Source organism: Cebus imitator, unplaced genomic scaffold (assembly GCF_001604975.1).
Source record: "Cebus imitator isolate Cc_AM_T3 unplaced genomic scaffold, Cebus_imitator-1.0 Scaffold169, whole genome shotgun sequence".
Taxonomy (NCBI): Eukaryota; Metazoa; Chordata; class Mammalia; order Primates; family Cebidae; genus Cebus; species Cebus imitator.
Window position 1 is genome coordinate 1767348 of NW_016107484.1, and position 25272 is coordinate 1792619.

General features: G+C 57.3%; 1 protein-coding gene across 4 annotated transcripts in view; it reads left to right on the forward strand.

The window, feature by feature from the left end:
• Window positions 1-25272, forward strand: part of HIP1R (huntingtin interacting protein 1 related) — a 27741-nt gene extending 2469 nt beyond the window's left edge. For 2 of the 4 annotated variants that reach the window (XM_017544349.2, XM_017544347.2), the window contains exons 2-32: window positions 11166-11229; window positions 11586-11728; window positions 11899-11955; window positions 13333-13413; window positions 13812-13888; window positions 14211-14272; window positions 16673-16813; window positions 17483-17540; window positions 17630-17705; window positions 17833-17973; window positions 18071-18132; window positions 18350-18422; window positions 18500-18683; window positions 18776-18864; window positions 18952-19068; window positions 19145-19246; window positions 19537-19731; window positions 20601-20748; window positions 20834-20920; window positions 21307-21414; window positions 21524-21660; window positions 21858-21968; window positions 22170-22228; window positions 22427-22457; window positions 22532-22594; window positions 22797-22897; window positions 23051-23156; window positions 23304-23427; window positions 23509-23570; window positions 23690-23896; window positions 24476-25272. In XM_017544349.2, the coding sequence (XP_017399838.1) occupies window positions 11166-11229; window positions 11586-11728; window positions 11899-11955; window positions 13333-13413; window positions 13812-13888; window positions 14211-14272; window positions 16673-16813; window positions 17483-17540; window positions 17630-17705; window positions 17833-17973; window positions 18071-18132; window positions 18350-18422; window positions 18500-18683; window positions 18776-18864; window positions 18952-19068; window positions 19145-19246; window positions 19537-19731; window positions 20601-20748; window positions 20834-20920; window positions 21307-21414; window positions 21524-21660; window positions 21858-21968; window positions 22170-22228; window positions 22427-22457; window positions 22532-22594; window positions 22797-22897; window positions 23051-23156; window positions 23304-23427; window positions 23509-23570; window positions 23690-23896; window positions 24476-24535 (3126 nt within the window). In that variant the 3' untranslated portion in view covers window positions 24536-25272. Of the gene's footprint in view, window positions 1-11165; window positions 11230-11585; window positions 11729-11898; window positions 11956-13332; window positions 13414-13811; window positions 13889-14210; window positions 14273-16672; window positions 16814-17482; window positions 17541-17629; window positions 17706-17832; window positions 17974-18070; window positions 18133-18349; window positions 18423-18499; window positions 18684-18775; window positions 18865-18951; window positions 19069-19144; window positions 19247-19536; window positions 19836-20600; window positions 20749-20833; window positions 20921-21306; window positions 21415-21523; window positions 21661-21857; window positions 21969-22169; window positions 22229-22426; window positions 22458-22531; window positions 22595-22796; window positions 22898-23050; window positions 23157-23303; window positions 23428-23508; window positions 23571-23689; window positions 23897-24106; window positions 24442-24475 lie in introns of those variants that run through there. The other 2 variants (XM_017544348.2, XM_017544351.2) reach the window with 2 other exon arrangements.

Consider the following 25272-nt stretch of genomic DNA (forward strand, 5'->3'; position numbering starts at 1 on the left):
TTTTTTTTTTAAGGCAGAGTCTTACTCTGTTGCCCAGGCTAGAGTGCAGTGACATGATCTCGGCTTACTGCAACCTCTGCCTCCTGGGTTCAAGTAATTCTTCTGCCCCAGCCTCCCGAATGGCTGGAACTACAAAGTGTGTGCTGCCACACCTGGCTAATTTTTGTGTGTGTGTGTTTTTTTTAATTTTTGGAGATGGAGTCTCGCTCTGTCGCCAGGCTGGAGGGCAGTGGCATGATCTTGGCTCACTGAAACCTCTGCCTCCTGGGTTCAAGCGATTCTCCTGCCTCAGCCTCCCAAGTAGCTGGGACTACAGGCACGCGCCACCACGGCCAGCTAATTTTTGTATTTTTAGTAGAGACGTTATTTCACCATGTTGGCCAGGCTGGTCTTGAACTCCTGACTTCAGGCGATCCACCTGCCTCACCTCTGCCAAAGTGTTGGGATTACAGGCATGAGCCACGGTGCCTGGCCAAAGGTGGATTGTTTTATTTTATTTTGCTCTGGGTTTTTCTCAAAGGCTTAGAGGGTCATGTGCAATGAATAACTTTGTAATGGGTGAATCTCAGAGGGTCATATACAATGAATAACTTTGTAATGGGTGAATCTCACAGGACTCACCCATTCCAGGGTCCCTTTTCTGGAAAGATGGAGTTTATGTCCATTGTCTGGGTTTGCTCATCTTCACAGTGACTTATTGAGGAATGTAAGAATGAGGTTTTGTACATAGTTAATATTTAATTAGATCATTCCCAGAAATAATCGAGTGAGCCAGCAGCCAGGCCCCGTGGTGGAAAAGGACCTGGAGAGCTGAGGTTGCTACTTCTGTGTCTCCTTCGGGACAGAAAATAGCACATCCAGTCCAGGGACCTGGCTTCCTTTGTAATACACTGCCTGTCTTGCATTGACCACAGCACTGTGTGCTGTGCAGGAGCACTAGGCTGGCTTAGAATTTAAATCTTCACTAGCCTGCCAGCCTGCTTTCCTCCCCTGGGCTCCCGGGTCAGGAGGAGGACACACCCTGTTTGCAAATGTCTCTGAGGTTAGTACTCAGGAGTTTGAAGGGAGGCGGTCATGTGCCTGGTGGGAGCTGGTGCCTGTGGTTGTTGCGTGGTATGTGTATATAATCCCAGGGGAGTGTCCAGAAAACCAGTGTATGCTTTTCTTCCCCATGACTTTAGACCCTTTGGTAAAAAAAAACTCTTTTCAAAACAGAGGTGACAAACTTTATTGTCTTGTTGCTGCTGTATTCTGAACTCAGAATACTACAAAATACAGTATTTGGAACCTGAAAACTGCCTATATCATTTAAAAAGAGGGTGTGGTATCAAAAAGGCACTAGTAGGCAGGTAGACCTAGGCTCTAGCCTGTGTCCCTGGGCAAGTTGCAGATTAACTCGTAAATCTGTGTCCTTGTCTGAAAAAAAATACAGATCATTCCATCTATCTTATAGGGCTGGTGTAAGGTATGAGAGAGAGACTGGTGGCTGTGAACATGTTAATGACTGAGTAAGCCATTGCAGATGGAATTGGGGTTTCTCATCAGCTGAGATGGTCCTTGAGATGGGGCGATTCTCCTCGGTTACCAGGTGGGCTCAGTGTAATCACAAAGGTCTTTAAATGTGGACGAGGGAGGCAGAAGAGGAGGTTGGAGTGAGGCAGCGTGAGAAAGACTCCACTGCCTGCTGCTGGGAAGGAGCCACTAGCCAAGGAGTATGGGCGTCCTCTATAACTTCGAAAAGGCGAGGAAATTGATTCTTCCCTAGAGCCTCCAGGATGAAACACAGCCTTTCTGACACTTTGCTTTTAGTCCTGTGAGACCTGTTTTAGACTTCTGACCTCTAGAACTGGGAGATGATAGATTTGTGCTGTTGTAAGCCACTGAGTTTGTGGTGATTTGTTAGGGCAGCCATAAGGAACTGATACATCCAGTATGTAAACATGAAACAGCACCTAGGGCATAGCAGGGGTTCAGCAGATACTCGGCCACCCATCTTTCTCCCTTCGCTCCCCTGCTGAAAAGTTTAAAATCTAGAGAAGAAAGCATCTTTGAAGCTATTGTGGAGAAGAACGCAGGAGTTCTTGAAATGCTCACGGGGAGTCCTGCCTTTTCCTGATCTATGAACCCTTCTGCTTCACTGGGCCTCAGTTTCCCCTGCAGGCCAGAGGATGGAGATCAAGCCCAGAAGATTCCTCTCAGGTTAAGATGAGAGAAACTCTTTACTACATTGCAAGGTCTTTGGCCACTGCTCAGTGAGCCAAGCCTGGCGGGTGAGCATTAATTGTAGACATAAAGCTACCCAAGTATGAGGGGTTCCCGTGGGGCAGGGATTGTCTGGGGAGCCATATGTGGAAACAGTTCATAGATCCAGTTTTCCAGGTCGGTAAGATACATGCTCCGCATCCCCCATGAAACCAAAATCCTGTAAACATTAACATTTATTGACATCTGGGTCTTCTCAGCCCCGGCGCATAGTAGAACAAGGCTGCCCAGTAGGAACCAGAGGCAAGCCATGTGTGTACTTTTAGATTATGTAGTAACTACTAGAAAAGTCAACAGAAACAGGTGAAATAACTATAATTGCATATTTTATTTAACCCAGTATATCCAAAATATAGCCCTTTCAACATGTAATCACAATAAAAATTATGAATGGGGGCCGGGTGCAGTGGCTCGTGCCTGTAATCCCAGCACTTTGAGAGGCTGAGGCAGGCAGATCATGAGGTCAGGAGATCAAGACCATCTTGATTAACATTGTGAAACCCTGTCTCTACTGAAAATACACAAAAAAAGTTAGCCGGGCATGGTGGCATGCACCTGTGGTCCCAGCTACTTGGGAGGCGGAGGCATAAGAATCACTTGAACCCGGGAGGCAGAAGTTGCAGTGAGCAAGACTCCACCTCAAAAAAAAAAAAAAAATGTGAATGGGATAATTTACGTTCTTTTTCTCCTACTAAATCTTGGAAATAGGTGTGTACTGGACACTAAACGGCTCCTCTCAGTCTGGACTCACCTTTCTAATACTCACAGCCCCACTAGCCAGCGGCTGTCATTCCAGACAGTACAAGTGTTAGAATCACCTGGCTGTTTGTAGAAAAGGGCAACGTCTAGGTGTCTAGGAGTGATTTGCCCGCAGTGTGGCATGGGCATTGAGCTGGTTCTTTCTGGGCATGTGCACTTCTGTCTCGTGCCGTGACATCCTCTGCCTGGTTCCGTCCCATCAGCCCACATGGCGATGCCCTCATGGTGACGCCTAGCAGGCTGCTGACTTTCTGACCCCTGGGCTGTACATCTCCCTGGCGGAGCTGTTCCAGAGGCTGCTTCTTGGTCTAGGTTGCAGTTCGAAGGGGCTGCCCATCCCTAACCTCCCCTCCCTGTCTCTGATGTCCTTTGACACCCATGACACATTCATGGAGCCCACTTGCTGTCTTATTCGGCCTGTACCTGTAGCTTTGGGGTATGCTCCAGGAAGGTCCGAGTCATCTTTGTCCCCTCCAAGAGGCGGAGAGATGCGAACTGCAGCCATGTGTGCAATGGCAGGGCAGTCAAGAGCAAGGCTCCAGGTTCAGCTCCTGGCTGTGTCCCTTTACACCTCTGCCACAGTTTCCATATCTACAAAATGGGGGCAATAATAGTACATACCTCCCGGAACGTTGTAAAGATTTTCAGGCATTCATAGTGCCTGGCCTGTAGTGAATGCCATTTGTAGTGAATGTTCACTGTTATGTTGTGTTCAGAAGAGCAGGCTGGGCTGAAAGAGAAACAAGCTCCCTGTTGGACTCTGCCCAGTGCCCTTAGATTAGCTGTAAGCAGGAGCCTTGTGTGCTGGTGCAGCTGGGGAGAGAAGGGATCTGCACAGGGTTTGGGGGACTCGGCCAGGTGGGGAACAGTCCTTCCCTGGAAGATAGAGCCCAGAGGTGCCACATCACAAAGGCTCTCCAGGGTGGGAGGATATTCTGGGGGGTGACAGCCCCAGGAGGTGTGTGCAAAGCCAGCAGGAGCCTTGCCTGGCAGAACTACTCGCCCTTCTGAATAGGGACAGCCACAAACAAGGCCCCTTCTCTGACCTGGCCCGGACTCCAGCCTCCCAGCCAGCGCTGCACCGGTCATTCGTGAATGAAAACTAGCTGGCCACTGGATCCCAGCAGCTTAAAGTGGAAAGCCTCTGAGTGGAGTCCAGGCCTGCTTGGCCGAGGGACAGGGACGCCCAGCCGGCTAACCTGAGACGCCTTGGCTGCTCTGTCGGCGACACCCTTACCCACCCCCGCCCCACTTGGTAATCTGCGATGCTTGAATATCCTCCTCTGTGCAGCCACCAGCTGCCGTCCTCCTACCCAAGCCTCACTGTGCTGCCCAGTCCTTATGACATTATTTGCACTGCTTCCCCATCTGCCCTGACACACTGTGGCTGGCCCAGCAGAGCAGGAGGAAGCAGACAGACGTGGGGTGGGCGCATGTGAAGACCAGGCTCACCTGAGAAGTGGGAATGTATCACCACCTCACCGAGCTCCCTGAGCAACTGCTCAGACCTGCACTGTCCTCCTACCCTGGGGTCCTCAGGCTGGGCTTCATAAATGGCTGGATGAGTGGATGCCCAGGGGCCGGTGGTCTCCCTTCTTTGATGCTATCCTCTTGGTGAGGCCTGAGCGGCTCATGGCTATCCACTCTAGGGAATGACTGAGCCCTGGAGAAAAGTTTAGTTGGGGCGGGATTATTTCTTCTCTTGCTAAAATAAACATGATCCTCAAACTGCAGTAGGTTCGTCTCCCTGGGGGTGACTCAGCCCCCTGGCTTTGGGACAGACGGGTTTGTGGAGTGATGTCACTAGGGCCCAGAACAATAAAACTGCACGAGCTGGCTGCCTGTCACTTCCAGAGCCAGCCTGGCAGAGGGGTGATGCAGGAACAGTCCTCCTACACCTGGGTGTTACCCACACAGCCGGGGGCAGAGGTGGCAGGGGGTCAGGCTACAACATTGTAACCAGCGTCCTGGGGAACCTGGGCTCTCATGCCCCCCTTCGGAGCTTTCCTAAATGGTGAAATGACGGAGAGGCCAGGACCAAGCAGGCCTGAGTGCAAATGAGGGGAGATACAGGTGAAATGGAGCAGAGCAGTTGCCCCTGACTTCCTGTCTGCTGGAGCGGACCCAGCTGTACACCTCGCTGCTTTGCATGTGGCCGTATCCTGGCCTCCTCAGCTACAGAAACCCTGTGTTTGCTCTCATCAATGGCCTTTGAGGGGGCAAATGCATTTGAATGAGCTCTCTCTGTCCTTCACCCAACTCTTTGGAAATGCTAAAGCAAAATAACCCACCACTCTGCCAGCATCCAGTGCCCTAGCTCTCTGAAGAACGTTCTCGTCCCTGCCAAGTGCCGCTGTTAGGCGTCATGATAACAAGGAGGCTTACGTCTGATTCATTTCAGGGTTGATTTTAAAAATAGAAATTGTTTTACAGTTACTTTTACTATGCAGCTCTAGTGGATAAATTATTAGCTGGAGAAGGAGACTCACTGCCCTGAAGTCGTCCAGTACTTGTGTTTGAAAGAGCTCTTGTTCCTTCGAGTGTTCACCCTTCCATTTGCCCAGTGGGGATTTGCTGACAGCCAGATGTTGGTTTAGGCCTGGAGAGAGAACTGGAAGGATGTCCCTGTATTCAGGGGTTGGAGGTGGGGACAGTATAATTGGTGGAAAGACAACTCTGGAGCCTTCTGGGCCACAGGGTACTGTGGGGTGTAGCCACTGCCCGAGGCCTCCCAGCTCATTTGCCTGGCTTTGCTGACAGTGTCCATTCCTGAGATCTGTTTCTGTCTGGAGTCCACATCAGGCCTGGGCCAGGAGCCTCTCAGGAGTGTCACCTGCCACACCCTGATCTCCCCTCTCCTGAAACAGCATTCACTGAGATGCTTGCTGGGGTGTGCCCCATGAGTCTCAGCTCTGGGCCACTCATGAGCCAGCAGGCCCTGTCTGGCCTGATTTTTCCTGGAAGCAGGGCAGGTATATCCTGAGGGCTTGGGCTCCCCTGGCCACTGGAGCTGCAGGCCACAGCCCAGAGGCAGATGCCCTCACCCCAAGGGATGGGGGCAGGGGGAGGCCCCTTGGCTCTGCCAGCCCAAGGCCTTTGTTACCCGGGATTTGAACTACTCCTGATCCAGAGCCTACTCCCAATTGGGAGGCATGTTAGAGGCCCTTGGGGAGCGCGATTCCTGTGGTGGGACAATAAGGATGTCTACGTTGACACACTTCTCCTGCACCCGGCCCTACCCCTGCCCCCAGAACTGTGAAGGCCATGCAGCCCAGGGCCACCTGGGAGGGGCCTTGGGGTCCATCTCCGACCCACAGACTGCCTTGGGTCCTGCCCACTCTTAGTAGCTGGGGGCCCTCGGGCAGCTGTTCAGGTTTAACCCTGGAGGGTTATGTGAGGACTGAATCAACATGGAAGGTGCTCAGAACAGCCCCAGCATGCAGCATGCGCTCAGCCACATTTTTATTATTTATGACCTTGGGCAGGTGGTTAACCTCCTTCAGCCTCAATGTCCTCTTTTGTCCGCCTGCTCCGAGGTTCCTTATGAGCATGAATGAGGTAACACCGGAACAGTGCTCTCTGCTCAGGGCTCAGCACAAGGCTGAGCTCAAGAAAAATGACTTTATTAATAGGTTATTGAGAACCATCTGCTGGCCTTATGGCATAGAATGTGTTCTTACCCGCTTGGCGATGCCGGCGATCCTGAGTGTACCTGCAGAGCCTCACCTGCCCCCTGGGCCCCTGGGTACCCCTGAGCTTTCCCCACTCTCTGCCCTTAAAGATCAGGCCCTTCCTGCTGCTGGCACTGGGCAGTATAATAGCAGACTCAGTTGTGAGCAGGTGGCTCCTGGGGCGTGGGTGTGGACTCTGAGGATTTTTCCATGCTGGAAAAGCTGCTGGGTCTGTGGAGGTAGGCAGGAGCTGACCTCACTCTGCCCCCTCTGCTGTCTCCGTGGACCCTCCAGCTCCCTTCGCCAGGATGTCTCATGGCTGCCGTGGAACTCTCTATTGTTTTATTTTGTATTTTGTTTTGTTTTGTTTGAGATGGAGTTTCACTCTGTCGCCCAGGCTGGAGTGCAATGGCACGATCTCGGCTCACTGCAGCCTCTGCATCCTGGCTTCAAGCAATCCTTTGCCTCAGCTTCCTGAGTAGCTGGGATTACAGGCACGCACCACCACGCCTGGCTAATTTTTGTATTTTTAGTAGAGACAGGGTTTCACCATGTCGCCAGCCTGGTCTTGAACTCCGGCCCTCAAGTGACCCACCCGCCTTGGTCTCCCAAAGTGCTGGGATTACAGGCAAGAGCCACTACACCTGGCCTATTATTTTTATTTTACTTTTTAGAGACAGGGTCTCTGTCACCCAGGCTGGAGTGCAGTGGTGCTATCATGGCTCACTGCAGCCAGGAACTCTTGGACCCAAGCAATTCTCAGCCCTCCAAGTATCAGGGGACGACAACCGTGCACCACTACACCCGGCTAAGTTTTAAATTATTTTTGGTAGAGATGGGGTCTTGCTAGACTGGCCTTGAACTCCTGGGCTCAAGTGATCCTCCCACCTCAGACTCCCAAAATGCTGGGATTACAGGCATGCGCCACTGTGCCCGGTCCCCTGTCCCCTCCATTATCACTTCTGTCCTGCTTACTCCAGAGAGTTCCCCTGACCCGGCCAGATACCCCTCCCTGTTGTGCCCAGCAGTGGGAAGAACTGCATCCCCTCCTCATGCTCTTGTGCTATACATTATCTCTGGCATCCCCTGCGTAGCCCTGGTCCTACAGCCACTCATAGCTATGCAGAAACTGCCCTGCCAGGCTCTGCGTGAGGCCCCTTCTTCTCAGGAGCTGGATGGGAGCTTGTGGGTGCTAAGTAGCAGACAGACCCTGGGGCAGTCCCACATGTCCTTATGATCTTTCTCTAGCACTGGGCTTTTCCACCCTGACCTGAGGTCCATGATCAATCCCTTCCACTCCTGAAAGGCTGCACTCCCCTGAAGGGGTATCTCTGTGGCAGCTGACCTCTAGCCTCTGGCCTGTGTCAGAGCTGCTGGGGTTGTTCTGGCACACGGGGCACAAATGCAGGCTGGAGAGAACCCAGGGATAGGCCTGGGCAGCCCTCTCTCTCCCATGGCACTCTGCAGTTTCCCCACCTTCAAAATGGGGAGAACCATGTTCATCCAACTTGGCAGGTATGAGGGTGGCATGCTGAGAACCTCAGGACCCAGAACCAAGTATTGCTGGCAGTTGGACCTGCCTCGGGACTATAAGCCTCAGAGCAGAGCTGTGTCAAGGCTGCCCGGTGTGGATTTCACCGGAGTGAGCCCGAGCGCCCACACCACTACGGCCCCCTCAGACCCCTAGGGCCACTTTGTCAAGGGAAGGCCAGCAGCAGGCAGGCAGGGGAGTAGGTGGGACATCACTGGGACCTGTCCAGGCGTCTCCTGGGCCAGGGCTTAGCTGCTACCGCCTGGTCAGAGCCGAGGCCCACGGAGCGGCCACAGACTCCCACTGTGCAAGCACTGTGCCTCCTTGTGTAGCGCCCCAAGCCCGGTGCACACATCTGCCCGCCTTAGACACAACGGGGCTGTGTTCCCAGAGCCAGCCGGCACCCTGCCCGGGAGGGCCCTGCTGCTGCAGATCCTGTCCCCTGCCGCCAGTGCGGGGAACAGGCAGCACCGAGGCCCAGGCGCACAGCAGACTATGCCCCATGCCATGTGCCCAAGACACGCCCCATCACACTGCATTCCTGGGTCTCTCTCCTGCCATGAAAGCCATTTGTGTGCCAGGCACCGTTGAGGAGCTGGGGTTCAGCAGTGCCCATAGGCTGATCTTCCCCTCATGTTGCTGACTGCTGGTGAGGGGAGAGGGTGATAAATAAGGAAACACGCCCCTGTCTGAGGGCGCCTGGTCCTCAGAGACCGTCAGTCCAGGAGGTGCAGATTTCAGCAGGGTGGCCGCAGGACGGTGTGAGGGTGCCAGGTGTGGGGAGCTGGAGCTCTGCTGCGTGGGCATCTGGAGCCTAGGGCCACGGGGTGGCTGCACCTTGCCCTCACCTATGTCTTTCCTCATAAAGAGGAGAGGGTGACCCATTCCCCCAGAATGTGTTCTCGGCTTCTAGGGTACATATCTCAGCCCCGTCCTGGGGTTTCCTCATATCAGAAGAAACCCCAAATCTCTGTGTCCACAGCCTCTCCCGCCAGGTCTGCATGAGTCACTTTGGCTCCACCCTTCCTGCCAGGAATCTTCTGAACCAGGTGGCAGCTCAGGTGTCGGCAGCTGGGGATGGAGTTACACAGCCTGGAGACAGACACGCCTGGCTTGTGACAGACAGCTGCTTGCCTGGCTGCTTGGGGATGAGCTGGGAAAGTTACAGCCCCTGCCTCCTGCTCCAGGAGCCCCTCCCCACGGAAGGAGCTGCCTGGGGGCTGTTCAGAGTCACTAGGGACACAGGTCATGGAGTCACACAGACCTGGCTTTGAACCTTGCCTTTGTCCTCATTAGCTGTACAGACAAGTATATAAGCGTTCTGTGCCTCAGTTTCCTCACCAGGAAAATGAGATCATTACCACCTCCCTGGGCTGTTGCTAGGAGGCGAGTGCCCCATGCCTGGCAGGGGCTGGGCACTCAGGATCCTTACCATCATCACTTCTGTCATGGGAAGTGTGTTCCACCTTGGTGGGGGCATGACACAGCTACGGCTTCTCACAGTTGGTGGATGCGTTTGTTCAAGGAAGGAGCTGAGGGCTGGGGGTGAGTGGCTGGGCAGCCCTCAGGGTCAGGCCCACCAGAGTCTGTGTGCTTTTCCTCAGGTCCTGGTTCCTTGAGATGGGACTGCACTCCTCCCCGACTGCAGGGAGCAGGGCTCAGGACGCCTGCCTGGGAGGGTCCAGTACAATGGGCCCTGTGTATGAAAGGGGGCCAGGGGCGGCCCAAAGGCTGCCTGGCCCAGCCCACCAGACCCCATCTGAGAGTCCCACCAGGAAGGGCCCCTCAGCTCCCTGGGCTGGTTTTTCTCACAGAGGAAATTCCACAGTAGACCCTAACTGGATGTCCACTGCTCAGGTGCTGGGTGCGAGAACACAGTGGCGCCCAGGGAGAAGGCGCAGGAGCACTGCACTGCCCCGGGAGCCAGCTCCCTGCCCTGCAAAGCCTGCCTGCCTCAGACCAACCTGTGGCTTGGGCCCAGCTGCTCCTGCTGAGGCTAGGGGCTGGGGAGAATGGCTGGCCTGGAGCTGCATGTCCCATCTGTCGAGGTCCTGTCCCTCCTGCCCATGGCCTGGGTAGCTCTTCTCAGTCCACAAACATTGGTGGTGGGGGACAGAGGCTTAGCAGACCTGTTCCCACATGAGAAACTCCATGGAACCAGGGCCAGGTGGTAGTAACGGTACTGCCATGAGCCTTTCTCCAGAGCAGTCACATCCAGGAAGCCTTCTCGAAAAGGAGGCAGCAGCTGGGGGTGGGTGGGGGGATGCTGAGGTTCTGGCCTTGGCTGAATGTGAGGGTCTCACTTGTGCAGTTCCAGGTGACAGCTGCAGACCCCACTCCTGCCTTCCTCTGCCCCTGGCTGGGCTGCAGGTGGCAGCAGGAGCTTGACACAGTTTGACAGGGTGAGTCACCACCCAGGACAGAGGCAGCATATGGGGCAGTGGGCCACAGGCCCTGAGCTCAGCCTGGGTTTCATGGGAATGCCTCCCGAGAGAGGGGGACGACGTGACGTGGACTGTTTGTGGGGTGCCGCAAAGGCCAGGTGGGCCCCAGCCCGGGGCTGCAGTCTCAGGCGCTTTTCCCTGAGGGGAAAGTGGGCCGGAAGACGCCACATTGGGTCACAGCCTGGGGCTCAGGGCACCGCATCTGCCAGGAGAGCCAAGTCGTGCATGTTTGGGGCAGGGTGGCCTCCTGGAGCCATAGCCCAGCTTTGGTCCTTGTCCCCTGACTCCTGGAGCTCTTGGTGTTCACTGTAGTCCAGCTGTACCAGTCGGGCACAGGAGTCCTTCAGAGGCTTAGGTTGAGGGGTTCCTGCCTCCCCCATTGCTCTGCTGGCCTGGAACCCAGGCAGAATCCTGTTTGGTGTTACACTTTTCTCCCTTAGGGTGGTGTCTCCTGGGGTGGCTGCCTGGGGGCTCTGAACACTCCTTTGTCCCTCACAGGCCATCAGCATCAGCAAAGCCATCAACACCCAGGAGGCCCCTGTGAAGGAGAAGCATGCCCGGCGTATCCTTGGCCAGCTCCTGAGCCCAGGAGTCGGGTGTGGATGTGGGAGTAGCATGGCGCTGCAGGTGGCCTGTGGTCAGCTGTGCCGGGGTCACAAGGTCCCTCGCTGACCCCGGGAAGTAGTGTCCTGTGTGGCTTGTGTCATCACGGAAAACGCCCCCATTGGGCCTAGTTAAGGTCTCCTTGTCTTGCCCTAACTCCTGTCCCCTTGGCTGGACACTGGAGCTCTGGGCTGATGGGCACATGATCGGGGGCTGGCCCTCTTTGGGTGGCTCTGGCCTCTCTCAGCTGTTTGCCGAGCCCCTGAGCTCCCCACACTCTAGTCTCTGCTTTCGCACTTGGCCTTGACATTGCAGGCATCATCCTGGGCACACACCACGAGAAGGGTGCCTTCACTTTCTGGTCCTACGCCATCGGGCTGCCGCTGCCCAGCAGCTCCATCCTCAGTTGGAAGTTCTGCCATGTCCTCCACAAGGTCCTTCGAGATGGGCATCCCAATGTGAGTGGCAGCTGTCCCCTCTGCTCCCCGAGGTGGGGCACTGTCCGGCTGACATGTGGGCTCCAGCCCTGTTCCTGTCCCCTAGCTCTGGGCCGTTCCTCCCGCTCGGTCTCAGGGCCCTACCCTGGGGTTCTGGACCCTCACCCTCTCCCTTGTTTCCTGTGCTGCAGGTGCTGCATGACTGCCAGCGGTACCGCAGCAACATCCGGGAGATTGGTGACCTGTGGGTAGGTCCAGCCCGGTCCAGGCCCTGCCTGGCGTTCGGGGGTTTTCTGAGCATTTGGGGCTGAGCAAAGGGCAGTTCCCTATGGGCAGCTCCCTCTAGATGCCTGGGTTTTCCCAGGGGTGACAGTGGGAGGGGCAGCAGTGGGGCCTGCTCGGGGAGATGCCGTCTGCCTTTGAAGGCCTGGCGCAAGGTGCTCCACACACATAACCCGTGGGCCCTCCAGCTCTGAAGTCACCTGGGCCCTTTAGTCCTCACGAGTTGGGAAATGTGGCAACACCACAGCCCGGGCACCTCAGTGGTAGTTAGAGAGCCCGTAGTGGGGCACAGACTCCTGGGCTCCCTCAGACCTGCTGATAAAGAATCAGGACCAGCCGGGCGCGGTGGCTCACGCCTGTAATCCCAGCACTTTGGGAGGCCGAGGTGGGCGGATCATGAGGTCAAGAGATCGAGACCATCCTGGCCAACATGGTGAAAACCCGTCTCTACTAAAAGTACAAAAAACTAGCCGGATGTGGTGGCGCACGCCTGTAGTCCTAGTTACTCAGGAGGCTGAGGCAGGAGAATTGCTTGAAACCGGAAAACAGAAGTTGCAGTGAGCTGGGATCGAGCCATTGCACTCCAGCCTGGCAACAGAGCGAGATTTGCCTCAAAAAAAGAAAAAAGAAATAGTTATTTAAAAATTCAGGACTGGAGGTCTACATTTTGAGCACACTTGCCAGGTGACTCTTAGATGCAGTAAGGCCTGAGAGCCCTGGGGGACCTGTGTTCTGGATGAGCTGCAAGACCTCAGGAGTTAGAGGTGTCCCGGTGGGCAGAGGGCCTTGGCCTGATTCTCTCTGGAGCACTGCAGGGCACTCGTCTGCCCTGGGCAGCAGGGACACAGGAGCAGGCCAGGCCCTGGAACAGGGACCCACAGGGAGGCCTGACCGAGGCGTTAACCCAGCCCAGGACCACTGCACTGACTCACGTCCCTTGAAGTGAGGAAAACATTGCCCATGGTGCCATCTGCAGATGTGGGCCCAGCTGGCCTGGTCTCAGGGGCCATGGGGCTGGAGGAGGGAGCAGGGAGGATGTGTCCAGGCACCCGTCGGGATGTGCCTCTGCCAGCACCAGCACTTTAATAAAGCGTCCCGCTCAGAATTGGCCTGCTGCCCTGGACAAAGAGCTCTCTTCTCACAAGAGTTTCTTTGGCAGGAATGACAAGGAGGAAGATTAAGGGGAAAAGCTAGAGACAGAGAGGGAGGTTGGTGGAGGCCGGGAGGAGACGTTTGTTGAATGAAGACGTGCCCGGTGGCGGGTCACTGTCATGCCCAGGTCCCTTAGGACTTTTGGATGTGGTCCAGAGCAGTGGTCCCTTACCCTGGCTGTCTTCCCACAGGGACATTTGCATGACCGGTACGGACAGCTGGTGAATGTTTACACCAAGCTGCTGCTGACCAAGATCTCCTTCCACCTCAAGGTGGTTTCCTCGGGGGAGTCATGGGGCTGAGGGACCCGTGGGCTTCTCCCGCTGTGACATCATGGCACATGTTGGGGCATTGAGGGTGGGATCTGTCCTATCCGTGAGTCTTTCCACTAACCTTGTTCTGACTGTGACTAAAGGGGAGACAGGGAGGCCAGGGCGTCCCGAAGCTCCCAGAACACTTCAGGCATTTCCGTGGACGTGGGCAGGGGCCTACTCAGTCCTGGGCTTCCTCAGTCTCTGCTGTCCTGGCTGGGTGCTCCCCTCCTCCCAGCCCCCTCCACTGCCCTCTGCCACCTATGTGGACCACACCCTGGGTCTGCCAGGAGCAGGGCCCAGGGACCCAGCATGGGGCCCCTGGTTCAGTGGCAGCTGGGTGGGGGTTCTCTCCACAGCACCCTCAGTTTCCTGCGGGCCTGGAGGTGACAGATGAGGTGCTGGAGAAGGCAGCTGGGACCGACGTCAACAACATGTGAGTCACTCTGCGTGCCTACCCGGCACCTCCCCTTGGCTTCTCCACTCCCTACCGGGTTTCACACCCAGGCGTCTGCAGGGGACAGTGGGGTTGAAGAATGAGGCGGTGGCCTTATTCGTTGATGCTTATGCCCCCAGGGAACAGAGGTTGAAGTTAAAGGGATGGTGTGTTCTTGAAGGACTGTCGTCCTGGCAGAGGCATGCTGATCCCAGAGCCACGGTGTCTGCGGTGCCCCATCCCCACTCTCCACTGGGTGGTCTCAGGACAAGTTGGCGGGCCCACCCACCCTTTTCATCCCTCTCCCACTTCTCTTCCGTAGCTTCCAGCTCACTGTGGAGATGTTTGATTACATGGATTGTGAGCTGAAGCTTTCTGAATCAGGTGAGCCATCCAGAGTGGGGATATGGGGGTCTGAGTGTATTGCCAAGTCCCCAGAGGTGGGACGAGAAGAAGAAAGAGGACATTAGTGATCAGACCAACTTACTATGAAATGCCCGTGGCCAGGAGTGGTGGCTCACATCTGTAATCCCAGCACTTTGGGAAGCCGAGGCAGGCAGATCACTTGAGGTCAGAGGTTCAAGACCAGCCTTGCCAACATGGTGAATCTTTGTCTCTACTTAAAAAAAAAAAAACAAAAATTATCCTGTCGTGGTGGCATGACACCTGTATTCCCAGCTGCTCTGGAGGCTGAGGTAGGAGAATCACTTGAACTTGGGAGGCAGAGGTTACAGTGAGCCAAGATTATGCCACTGCACTCCAATCTGGGCAACAGTGCGAGACTCAGTCTCAAAAGAAAACAAAAGAAATGCCCCTGCTCCTCCTGGGGTCCATGCACCTCCAGGGACAGGTAATGGGGCCTCCTGGTACCTCCAAAGCATGGCAGGCTCTAGCAGGTACGTCCATCCCTTTCACCCAGTGAACGTCAGTCCATCAGCCCCAAGACGGGGAGGGTGAGGTGGTGTGCACAGGAGCCACCTTGCCAGGTTCCTGCCCCAGCCTTGGGCCACCTGCAGAGCCTACTTGGAGGAGAGGTGGTTTGGGTCATCCTGCCCATTTTCTGCTCTAGAAATCCTCTCAGTCGTGTCAGACTTCCTAGCAGAGGAACCCGGCAGCTGCTAGACAGGAAATCTCAGAGAGCTCAGCTTCCAGGCTGGAGAAGTGATTGTTCTGAGTGGCAGCTTCAAAACAGCTCATGGGTGACTCAGTGTTCTCCGTCAGAGGGCAAGAAGCAAATGCCTCCTTGAGGGAAACTAGGAATTAAGAGGCAGTTTGGGCAGCCCCCGCCCCGAATCCCCAGGTCTGGCCTCTGCAGCTGGGCGAGTCTGATGGGCACCCAGTTCCAGTGGGTGAGAGGTAGGCTCAGAGTTGGACCCTTGTGCCTGGGAAAAGCCTGCTCAGGATCCAACATGGAGAGCAGGGGGCTGGTGTCCAAAGGTGTGGCCCCAGCTATGCTTCAGGACAGAGCTACCAGGCTGTGTCCTGGTAGAGATGTGCTGAGCCTGAGCCTTTCAGCACGGAGGCCACCAGGCAGGAGCCAGGTGCCCTCAGGATGGGAGAAGGTCAGTGTGGGCAGGCAGTGGCCCCCACAAGGGGAGTGGAGAACACTCATAGGCACGCTTCCCACCTGGTGACTCCATGTCTTGATGAAGCACAAGGAAGGTATGGTGTACCAACATCTGGAGAAACTCCCAGATGTGCAAGGGCTCCCTGCCTCAGGGTCTGTAACAGCGAAGCAACAGAAACATCCTAAACACGCCTCAGTGGAGGCCTGGCTGCATCTCGCTGTCTGTGCATAGCAGAGAACGGAGGGTGGTGGGGAAGAGAGAGATGTGTCCGAATCTGATGACCGGGAAGATCTAGGGAACGTTCTGCCGTGTGAAATAAGCAGATTGCAGAACAGCATGTACATACGTGTTTAAGATCCAAAGCAGTACTTGATGTGTACTGTAATTTTTTACAAGGAAAACACACTTAGCATGACATGTAATTAAAAATTAATTTTTTTTAAAGGCAAGGGGCAGCACTTTTCGTCTTCCTTCTTGCCCCTCCCCACGCAGGCTCTCTCCTGTCACTGCAGAGGTTTGCAGGTGGTCCCACCACAGGCAAGGCAAGAGCAGGACCTGAGGGGCACAGGTCTGTGCAGCGGGGGCTGCCTGGCCGCTCTCCCATGCTGGCCGGCTGTCTGCTCTTTGTCATTCTTCTCTCTGTCCCAGAGAAGCTGCCAGCCAAGGAGGGGGCAGCCTCATGTTTGTCCCTTGTCCCTTCCACTTGGTAGTTCTGATACAAGGTCCCATTGTCAGGAGCAGGGGAAGGGGGTCCCACGGGCAAGCAAGGTCTCAGGGTTGAGGTTTGTAGAGCCAAGTGCTGACCCCACTGCCCTGTGACCTGGAAGAAGCCCTGCCTGTTCCACATCTGCAAAGTGAGGCATTTGGGGTACTCCATCGTGAGCCTCCTTCCTGCTGTAACATTCAGCACAGGTTTGAGGCCCAAGGGCATGGAGCTGTCTGTCACCCTTGTCAGTGAGGCACCTTGTCTGGAAGCCCCTGCTAAACTGGGCTGGAGCTCCTTTGCCCTGACCTTGCTGTCGCCATTGACCCCCTTCATGGGAGCATCTTGTCTGGACCTGGGGCAGCCACCAGCACATGAGGCTCCTGTCTTGGAGGCAGGGAGCACACTGGTGTGTGGGAGCTGGCCAAGGGCCCTGCTTTGAGGCTGGACCACCTCAGGCAGGTTGGCCGGCTCCCAAGGGCTCACGCTCTTCCTCCCACCCCTCTTCTGCAGTTTTCCGGCAGCTCAACACGGCTATTGCTGTATCCCAGATGTCCTCAGGCCAGTGCCGCCTGGCCCCGCTCATCCAGGTCATCCAGGACTGCAGCCACCTCTACCACTACACGGTCAAGCTCCTGTTCAAGCTACACTCTTGTGAGTGGCCCGGGGTGGCTGTGTTTATGTGGCGTAGATGTTCACTGTCCAAAAGGAAAATTGAGACATTAGAGATTTATTCATTTAAAAATAGCGGTAGTAAACCCACTACCCATTAATAGAAATAACATACATTTAATGAAAAAAATCACTATTTTACAGAACAGAAAATTTAGTGAGGGGCATAGTTTTCATATTTACGACCCTGAGTGCCTGGCTTGGGCAAAACAGAGGCCCCACCTGCTCCCAGGTACCTCCCACCAGGCGCACCGGAGATTTGAGCACAAAAAGGCAAAAGGTGTCTTGGGTGTTCAGGAGAGTTTTGATCTCACCAACCCCTTGAAAGGGTCTCATTCCTTGACCACACTTTGAGAACCACGGTATGAGTGTCAGCCCAGGACGCCTGTGTTTGAAGCCGAGTGTGGGTCAGGTGAGATGCCGCTGCACCGCCGCCCTTTCGTTTGCTGTTTGCTTCTCTAGCCCAGTCTGAACTGAGCCCTCCCACGGGGTCTCTCACAGGTCTCCGCCTCCCAATCGGAGAGCAGGCCTGGCCCAGTCTTGGGTGATCCCTGATCTAGGACAGTTTGTAGCACGCAGAGGAACAGGCAGGGCAGGCGAGCCCCTGAGCAGTGTGCAGAGAAGTCCTGTCACACTTGTGCCACTCTCCAGGTCTCCCTGCGGACACCCTGCAAGGCCACAGGGACCGGTTCCACGAGCAGTTTCACAGGTACCGCCTGGGGTAGGGCCACGATTGAGGCCGGTGGGGGAGAGGCTCTGCGGCCCCTCCCTGAAGTTCCCACCGTCTTTCCCCTGCAGCCTCAGGAACTTCTTCCGCAGAGCCTCCGATATGCTGTACTTCAAGCGGCTCATCCAAATCCCCCGGCTGCCTGAGGTACCTCCCTCCAGAGGGCCCCTAGGCTGCCACCACTGGTCTCCGGGCCCTACACAGGCTCTGGAGATGGCAGAAGGAGAGCTTCCTGATGGGGGACAGCTGAACAGGTCCCGCCTGCCGCCTGCAGGGACCCCCTAACTTCCTGCGGGCCTCAGCCCTGGCCGAGCACATCAAGCCGGTGGTGGTGATCCCTGAAGAGGCCCCGGAGGACGAGGAGCCGGAGAATCTCATTGAGATCAGCACGGGGCCCCCTGCAGGGGAGCCAGTGGTAAGCCACCTGTCTCCCCCAGCCCTCCCCTTGCCCACTGCCCAGCCTGGAGGGCACAGGTGAGTGGGGCAGGGGTCACCGTGTTTTGCTGTGGCAGGTGGTGGCTGACCTCTTCGATCAGACATTTGGACCTCCCAATGGCTCTGTGAAGGATGACAGGTGAGGGCCAAGAAGCCGACTGGGCTGGGGATGGCTGGAACAGGCCTTGGCTGAGCTGAACTCGGAACTTTTGGTCTGGAAAGGCCATGGGTGGGGAACGTGAACCCATGAGGTGTCCAAATCCTGAGTGGCCACTGAGGAGAAGACAAGTTCCTGTGCCCGGGTCTGTTGAGTTTTCTGGTTGACTTAACTTGAACCCCAGGACCTCTGTCCCCAGGGACCTCCAGATTGAGAGCCTGAAGAGAGAGGTGGAAATGCTCCGCTCTGAGCTGGAGAAGATCAAGCTGGAGGTGCCGGGGGTGGGGTTGGGTGGTGGCCAGGCCCCTCCCAGCCCAGGCAGGACCCCACATCACCCCTCTGCCCACAGGCCCAGCGGTACATCTCGCAGCTGAAAGGCCAGGTGAATGCACTGGAGGGCGAGCTGGAGGAGCAGCGGAAGCAGAAGCAGAAGGCCCTGGTGGACAATGAGCAGCTCCGCCACGAGCTGGCCCAGCTGAGGGCGGCCCAGCTGGAGGGCGAGCGGAGCCAGGGCCTGCGCGAGGAGGCTGAGAGTGTGTGGGGCCTCGGCCACAGGGGTCCAGGGGTGTATCCCTAACCCTCGCCACCCCACACTGGGCGTCACTGCCTCTCCTTGTGCCCGTAGGGAAGGCCAGTGCCACAGAGGTGCGCTACAGCAAGCTGAAGGAGAAGCACAATGAGCTCGTCCACGTGCATGCGGAGCTGCTCAGGAAGGTAGGCTCAGCCTGTCCTCCACTGCGGCCAGTGGCAGGGCCTCTCGGGGATGGTGGCAGAGCATGAGTCCTTCCCCTGCCCGTGCAGAACGCAGACACAGCCAAGCAGCTGACGGTGACGCAGCAGAGCCAGGAGGAGGTGGCGCGGGTGAAGGAGCAGCTGGCCTTCCAGGTGGAGCAGGTGAAGCGGGAGTCAGAGTTGAAGGTATGTTCCCTGTGGCACAGGGCCCTGCCCCGGCATCCCCAGCCCACTGCCCCAGTGACATGCTGTCCTGTCCCAGCTGGAGGAGCAGAGCGACCAGCTGGAAAAGCTCAAGAGGGATCTGGAGGCCAAGGCCAGGGAGCTGGCCCACGTGCAGGAGGCCCTGAGCCACACAGAGCAGGTACTTCTGGCTGCGATGTGGGGGGTGGGGTTCTAGAGCCAGTCCTGGGCAGAAGTCAGGTCCTGTTTCCTATGAACGAGCCATACCTGGGTGCCACTCACTGGTCTTGGGATGCAGCCCTCACCCAGACCCAGGGGCTACATGGGAGATAGGACCTACATGGTCCTCAGGGAGCCTTGAGTCTGATGGGGGTGGTCACTAACCCCCACGCCCAGTCTGTAAGCATGGGGGCAGGGTGGATGTGGCCTGGGAGCCCTGTTCACATGCCCCATGTCCACGTCTGTCCACAGAGCCAGTCGGAGCTGAGCTCACGGCTGGACATACTGAGTGCAGAGAAGGATGCGCTGAGTGGGGCTGTGCGGCAGCGGGAGGCCGATCTGCTGGCGGCCCAGAGCCTGGTGCGGGAGACAGAGGCGGCGCTCAGCCATGAGCAACAGCGCAGCTCCCGGGAGCAGGGCGAGCTGCAGGGCCGGCTGGCGGAGAAGGTATGGACTCCCCAGGCACAGCAGCACCACTGAGTTCACTGCTGGCAGCTAGCGATCTGTCTCTGTTCGGCCTGTTCTGGAGATTTCACGTAAAGGGGATCCTATACCATGGTCCTTTTGTGTCCGGCGTCTTCAACTCAGCATCATGTTTTCAGGGGTCCCCACATCGTAGCCCCTCATTCCTTTTGTGGTTGAACTACACTCCACTGTGTGGACAGACCACATGGTGTTTATCTGCTCATCCCTTGGTGGACATTTGGGTTGCTTCCACTTTCTGGCTGTTGTGGGCGTTTGAGCACAGGTTTCTGTGTGAACATTTGCTGTCACTTTTGGGTGGATAGCTAATGTGCGTGGAACCCAGTGGACCCGCTGGGTCTCATGGTGACTCTGTTAACTTGTTGAGGAACTGCCAGGCTGTTTTCCAGAGTGGCTGCACCATTTTACCTTCCACCAGCAATGCATGAATCTTGCAGTTTCTCCACATCCTTGCTAATGCTTACTACTGCCTTTTTATTTCAGCCATCCTAGTGGGTGTGGAGTGGTTTCTCGTGGTTTTGATATGTGTTTCCCTGATGGCAAAGGGTGCTACGTTGCTACGTGTGTTTTCACGAGCTCACTGGCCATTTGTGTATCTTTGGAGAAATGTCTTTTAGATCCTTGAGCCCATGATTTAATTGGGTTACCTTTTTATTATTGAACTATCCACCCTGGGAGGCCTCTCTCTAGAAATCTCCACCACCACCCCCCCTCTATCACCCAGTGAGGGTCTCAACTGGCCCCAACTGGCTGCCCGTGGGTTGGTCCAGGGCTGGGGCACATTCCTGGTCTTGGCAGTGTCTCTAAGCTGCCCTCTTCGCCCCCATTGCCAGGAGTCTCAGGAGCAGGGGCTGCGGCAGAGGCTACTGGACGACCAGTTTGCGGTGCTGCGGGGCACTGCTGCCGAGGCTGCAGGCATCCTGCAGGATGCTGTGAGCAAGCTGGATGACCCCCTGTACCTGCGCTGCACCAGCTCCCCAGGTAGATGGGAGGGGCCCTGCCTCCTTCCCGTCCCCCAGCCCTGAGCATCGGGCTGCAGGGGCCTAACCCCTCCCTGTACTTGCAGACTACCTGGTGAGCAGGGCCCAGGAGGCCTTGCATGCCATGAGCGCCCTGGAGGAGGGCCATGCCCAGTACCTGACCTCCTTGGCGGGTGAGTGCAGCCGGGGCAGGGCGGGGTCTGTGTCTCAGTTCCAGCACCCATGTCCACCTCTTGCCTTTCGGGAGGTTTACAGACAGCAGGCACTTCTCCAGGAAACCAAGCAGATGCCCCCTGCCTGCTCCCACCTAGGAACCCAGCCCTGCCCTGTGGGCAAACAGGCTTTTGTCTTTGGGGCTGGGGCCACCATGTGTCTGCAGCTGGCGGGGCACCGAAGGGCCCAGGGCCACACGCATTGCCGTGTGGTTCCCACTGCCTTATGGATATTGTCTTGCCAAGCCCTCCTTTCCTCCTCCTGGGACAGCTGGCCGCCACGATGGTCCCAGTGCTAGTGTCTCAGTGTCATTCTCCCCCAACCTCGGCCCCACCCATCTGCACAGACGCTTCCGCCCTGGTAGCAGCCCTGACCCGCTTCTCCCACCTGGCTGCGGACACCATTGTCAATGGCGGTGCTACCTCCCACCTGGCCCCCACTGACCCTGCTGACCGTAAGTGGGTCCCAGGATGGCAGGTTCTGGCTGCCTCACTGGCTTGTCTCCCATGGGGTCTTTGTGGGGACTGTGTGGGGGCTCTACTCATGGCCCTTTCCCACCCTAGGCCTGATAGACACCTGCAGGGAGTGTGGGGCCCGGGCTCTGGAGCTCATGGGACAGCTGCAGGACCGGCAGGCTCTGCGGCACATCCAGGCCAGCCTGGTGCGGACTCCCCTGCAGGGCATCCTGCAGCTGGGCCAGGTGAGGCGCAGCTGAGTGTGGGTTTGGGGGGCTTGGCCCTGCCTCTGACCTCTGCACCCACCTCTGGGTTGGGCTGCAGAGGTGTTTGTGTGTGGAGCCTGCAGCCTCAGGACACAGGGTGGGGACCATGCACCCTCCTCAATCCCTCTGGCCCCCAACCTCCATCCCAGGCCCTGTCTGACTCCCATCCTCTGCAGGAACTGAAACCTAAGAGCCTAGATGTGCGGCAGGAGGAGCTGGGGGCCATGGTGGACAAGGAGATGGCAGCAACGTCCACAGCCATAGAAGATGCCGTGCGGAGGATTGAGGTGAGCACAGGATCTGGGGACTCCCCTCGTTCCTGTGGAGATTTGGGGACTTCCGGCCCCAACTGGGCTGGGTACAGGCTGCACCCACTCCTGCTCTCAGCCTCCAGGCAGGAGAGCCAAGAGGGCTGGAGGCAGCCCTGGCTTTCCCGGGACCACAGTCCCCTCCTCCCCACCAGCTCACGGCTCTGTCATTGGATGCAGGACATGATGAACCAGGCACGCCACGCCAGCTCAGGGGTGAAGCTGGAGGTGAATGAGAGGTGAGCCCCCTTTCGTTCCCCAGGCCCGGCCTGAGGCAGGCTCCCCATGGCCCCTGAGGTTTGCCCCCAACGGTTCCACTCACGGGAAGGGAAGACCTGGGTAGGAGTAGACACGCCCTCCCCACCTGCTGAGACCCGCTGTGGGCCGTCCTGCCGAACAGCAGCCAAGTCTCCCCTTCTCTCCTCTGCCTCCCGTAGGATCCTCAACTCCTGCACAGACCTGATGAAGGTGAGGGGGCTGCAACCTTGGGGTGGGCTCTGCACCTGGAGGGCCACCAGTCACTGCTGTCTTGGTCTCGGCAGGCCATCCGGCTTCTGGTGATGACATCCACCAGCCTGCAGAAGGAGATCGTGGAGAGCGGCAGGGTAAGGGGCCTGGGCACAGTCCACAAGGGGCCTGATCCCCAGCCCAGGCCCACCTGGGCATGAGACCCCCACCCCCTAACACAGGGAGGCCTCAAGGATGCATCTTACGGCCAGAGTGAGGGGAGAAGGGCCCCTGGGGACCCCTTTCCACCTTCGGTGTCCATGACTGGCACATCCTGCCCTGTTCTCTCATCACCACTAGGGGGCAGCCACACAACAGGAATTTTACGCCAAGAATTCGCGCTGGACTGAAGGCCTCATCTCGGCCTCCAAGGCTGTGGGCTGGGGAGCCACACAGCTGGTGTAGGTTGCCCCGGGGGGGCGGGCAGGGGGCTGCTTTCTGCCAATGGGAGCAGTTTTCGGGTCAGCAGGGTGCTGGGAGTAGAGGGGGTGTGGGGTGGCTCCAGCTGTCCATGGGGTCAGAGACCCTGGCCCTGACTGGCCCTCGCCCCTCAGGGAGGCGGCTGACAAGGTGGTACTTCACACGGGCAAGTATGAGGAGCTCATCGTCTGCTCCCATGAGATCGCAGCCAGCACGGCCCAACTGGTGGCAGCCTCCAAGGTGAGCCTGTGCACCAACAGTGACACACGCAGCTCTGGGCTCGGCTTGGCCTGGGGCTCCTTAACTGCTGGCTGTGGCTGCCAAGCTCAGGGCTGCTGCTGCCCTGAGCTGGGAGACCTGGGCCCACCCTGACCCCTCACCCCTCAGGTGAAGGCTGACAAGAACAGTCCCCACCTGAGCCGCCTGCAGGAATGTTCCCGCATGGTCAACGAGAGGGCCGCCAACGTGGTGGCCTCCACCAAGTCAGGCCAAGAACAGATTGAGGACAGAGGTGAGTGCCAGGCGCCGAGGGGAGCTGCCGGTTCCTGAGGCTGAATACCCAGATGTTCACTTACTTGCCCTCTGGCCACAGACACCATGGACTTCTCTGGCCTGTCCCTCATCAAGCTGAAGAAGCAGGAGATGGAGACCCAGGTAGGTCCCCACAGCTGCCCCATGACCTCTGAGCTCATCCCTTGGGTGAAGCCTGGACCGGGAGAGGGCTCTGTGGGGAGGCTGCGCTGGGCTGGGCTGAGCAGGCCATGCGGCTGTAGGTGCGTGTCCTGGAGCTGGAGAAGACGCTGGATGCTGAACGCATGCGGCTGGGGGAGCTACGGAAGCAACACTACGTGCTGGCTGGGGCAGCAGGCAGCCCTGGAGAGGAGGCAGCTAGCCGGCCCAGCACTGTCCCCCGAAGTGTGGCCACCAAGAAACCGCCCCTGGCCCAGAAGCCCAGCGTGGCCCCCAGACAGGACCACCAGGTGCTGTGAGCACTGGGGTTGGGGGGCAGTTCCTGGGGGGGAGTGTCATCCCTGGCCCCAAAGGGGCACATGGTACACATCCCTGGAGAAGTCAGGAACCACTGATAAGCCCTAGTGACACAGCATGTAGGGAGGGGCTTGCTCAAGGGAGAGGTGGGGCCCCGGGAGCCTGGCCATCACCACTGAGCCCCTCACCTTTGACTCCTGCAGCTTGACAAAAAGGATGGTATCTACTCAGCTCAACTCGTGAACTACTAGGCCCCGCAGGGGTTCAGCAGGGCGGCTGGTAGACAGGCCTGGGCCTCTGCAGCTGCCCTGACAGGGCTGAGGGGCCTCGCCCTCCACTTGGGGCCCAAGCCTGCCACCCCACTGCCCAGATCAGCGTCCTCAAGGCCCCTGGCCCTTACTGAGCCTGCAGGGGCCTGGGCCATGTGGGTAGTGCTTCTGGACGTCTCTGTCATCTGCAGAAGGAACTTTGGGGTATAACCAGGACCTAGTAGGTCTGAGCCTCAACTCTTCAGGAAATACAGAGAACGTTTTTAATATTCTGAGCTAGGGCTCTTCTTCCTACATTTCTAGTCAGCACACTGGGAAACGGGGCCAGCGCAGGGCTCCCTGCCTTCTGGACTAAGAGCCTGAGGTCGTGGATGGACGGAAGGTGCACAGCCCATGCCGGCTGACGGGACTGGGGTCCACCATCCTGCCTGTGGCCTTCTTGGGCACTGATTCCACCAGGCCCTCCAGCTGCGAGGCCTCTGCAGACCAGGCTCTGGGTGGGCTGGAGGAAATGTCATCCATTACTCCTCAGGCCTGGCCCTCAGACCTCTGTAATGGGAGTCCCCAGGAGGTGGTCGGATGCTGGAAGTGGCCGCTTTCTGGGGAACGAGGTGAGACAGTGGCCCAGCCCTGCCTTAGCTCCTGGAGTTCCATTTCCTGTTTTCCATTCCCCCGTTCTGGCTGTGCCCCACTGCCCACCTGGGGGGGTGGTTTCCAGCCCTTCGGAGAGTGGGACCTTGGCCCTAGGCCCTCCAGCTCAGCCAGAAACCCAGTTGCTGGACCAGGGCCCTCAGGGAGGGGACCCAGCAGCTAGAGTGAGCTTTGCCTGCCCACTGGATTTGAACAAATGTGTGTCCCTTGAGCCCGAGGGGAGTGGCAGGAGGGGTGGGACCAGGCTGGGAGGACAGACCAGCAGCTGTCATGCCCTCCTGCACCCCCAGCCCTTTAGCCGTTCGCCCTGTGCTCTGGAAAGGCTACCAAATACCGGCCAAGGTCAGGAGGAACAAAAATGAGCCAGAAGGACCAGCCCCTTGGCTTTGTATTAGCCTTTCCTCCTGTTGAAGTGTTCTGTTGGCAATAAAATGCACTTTGTGTCACTG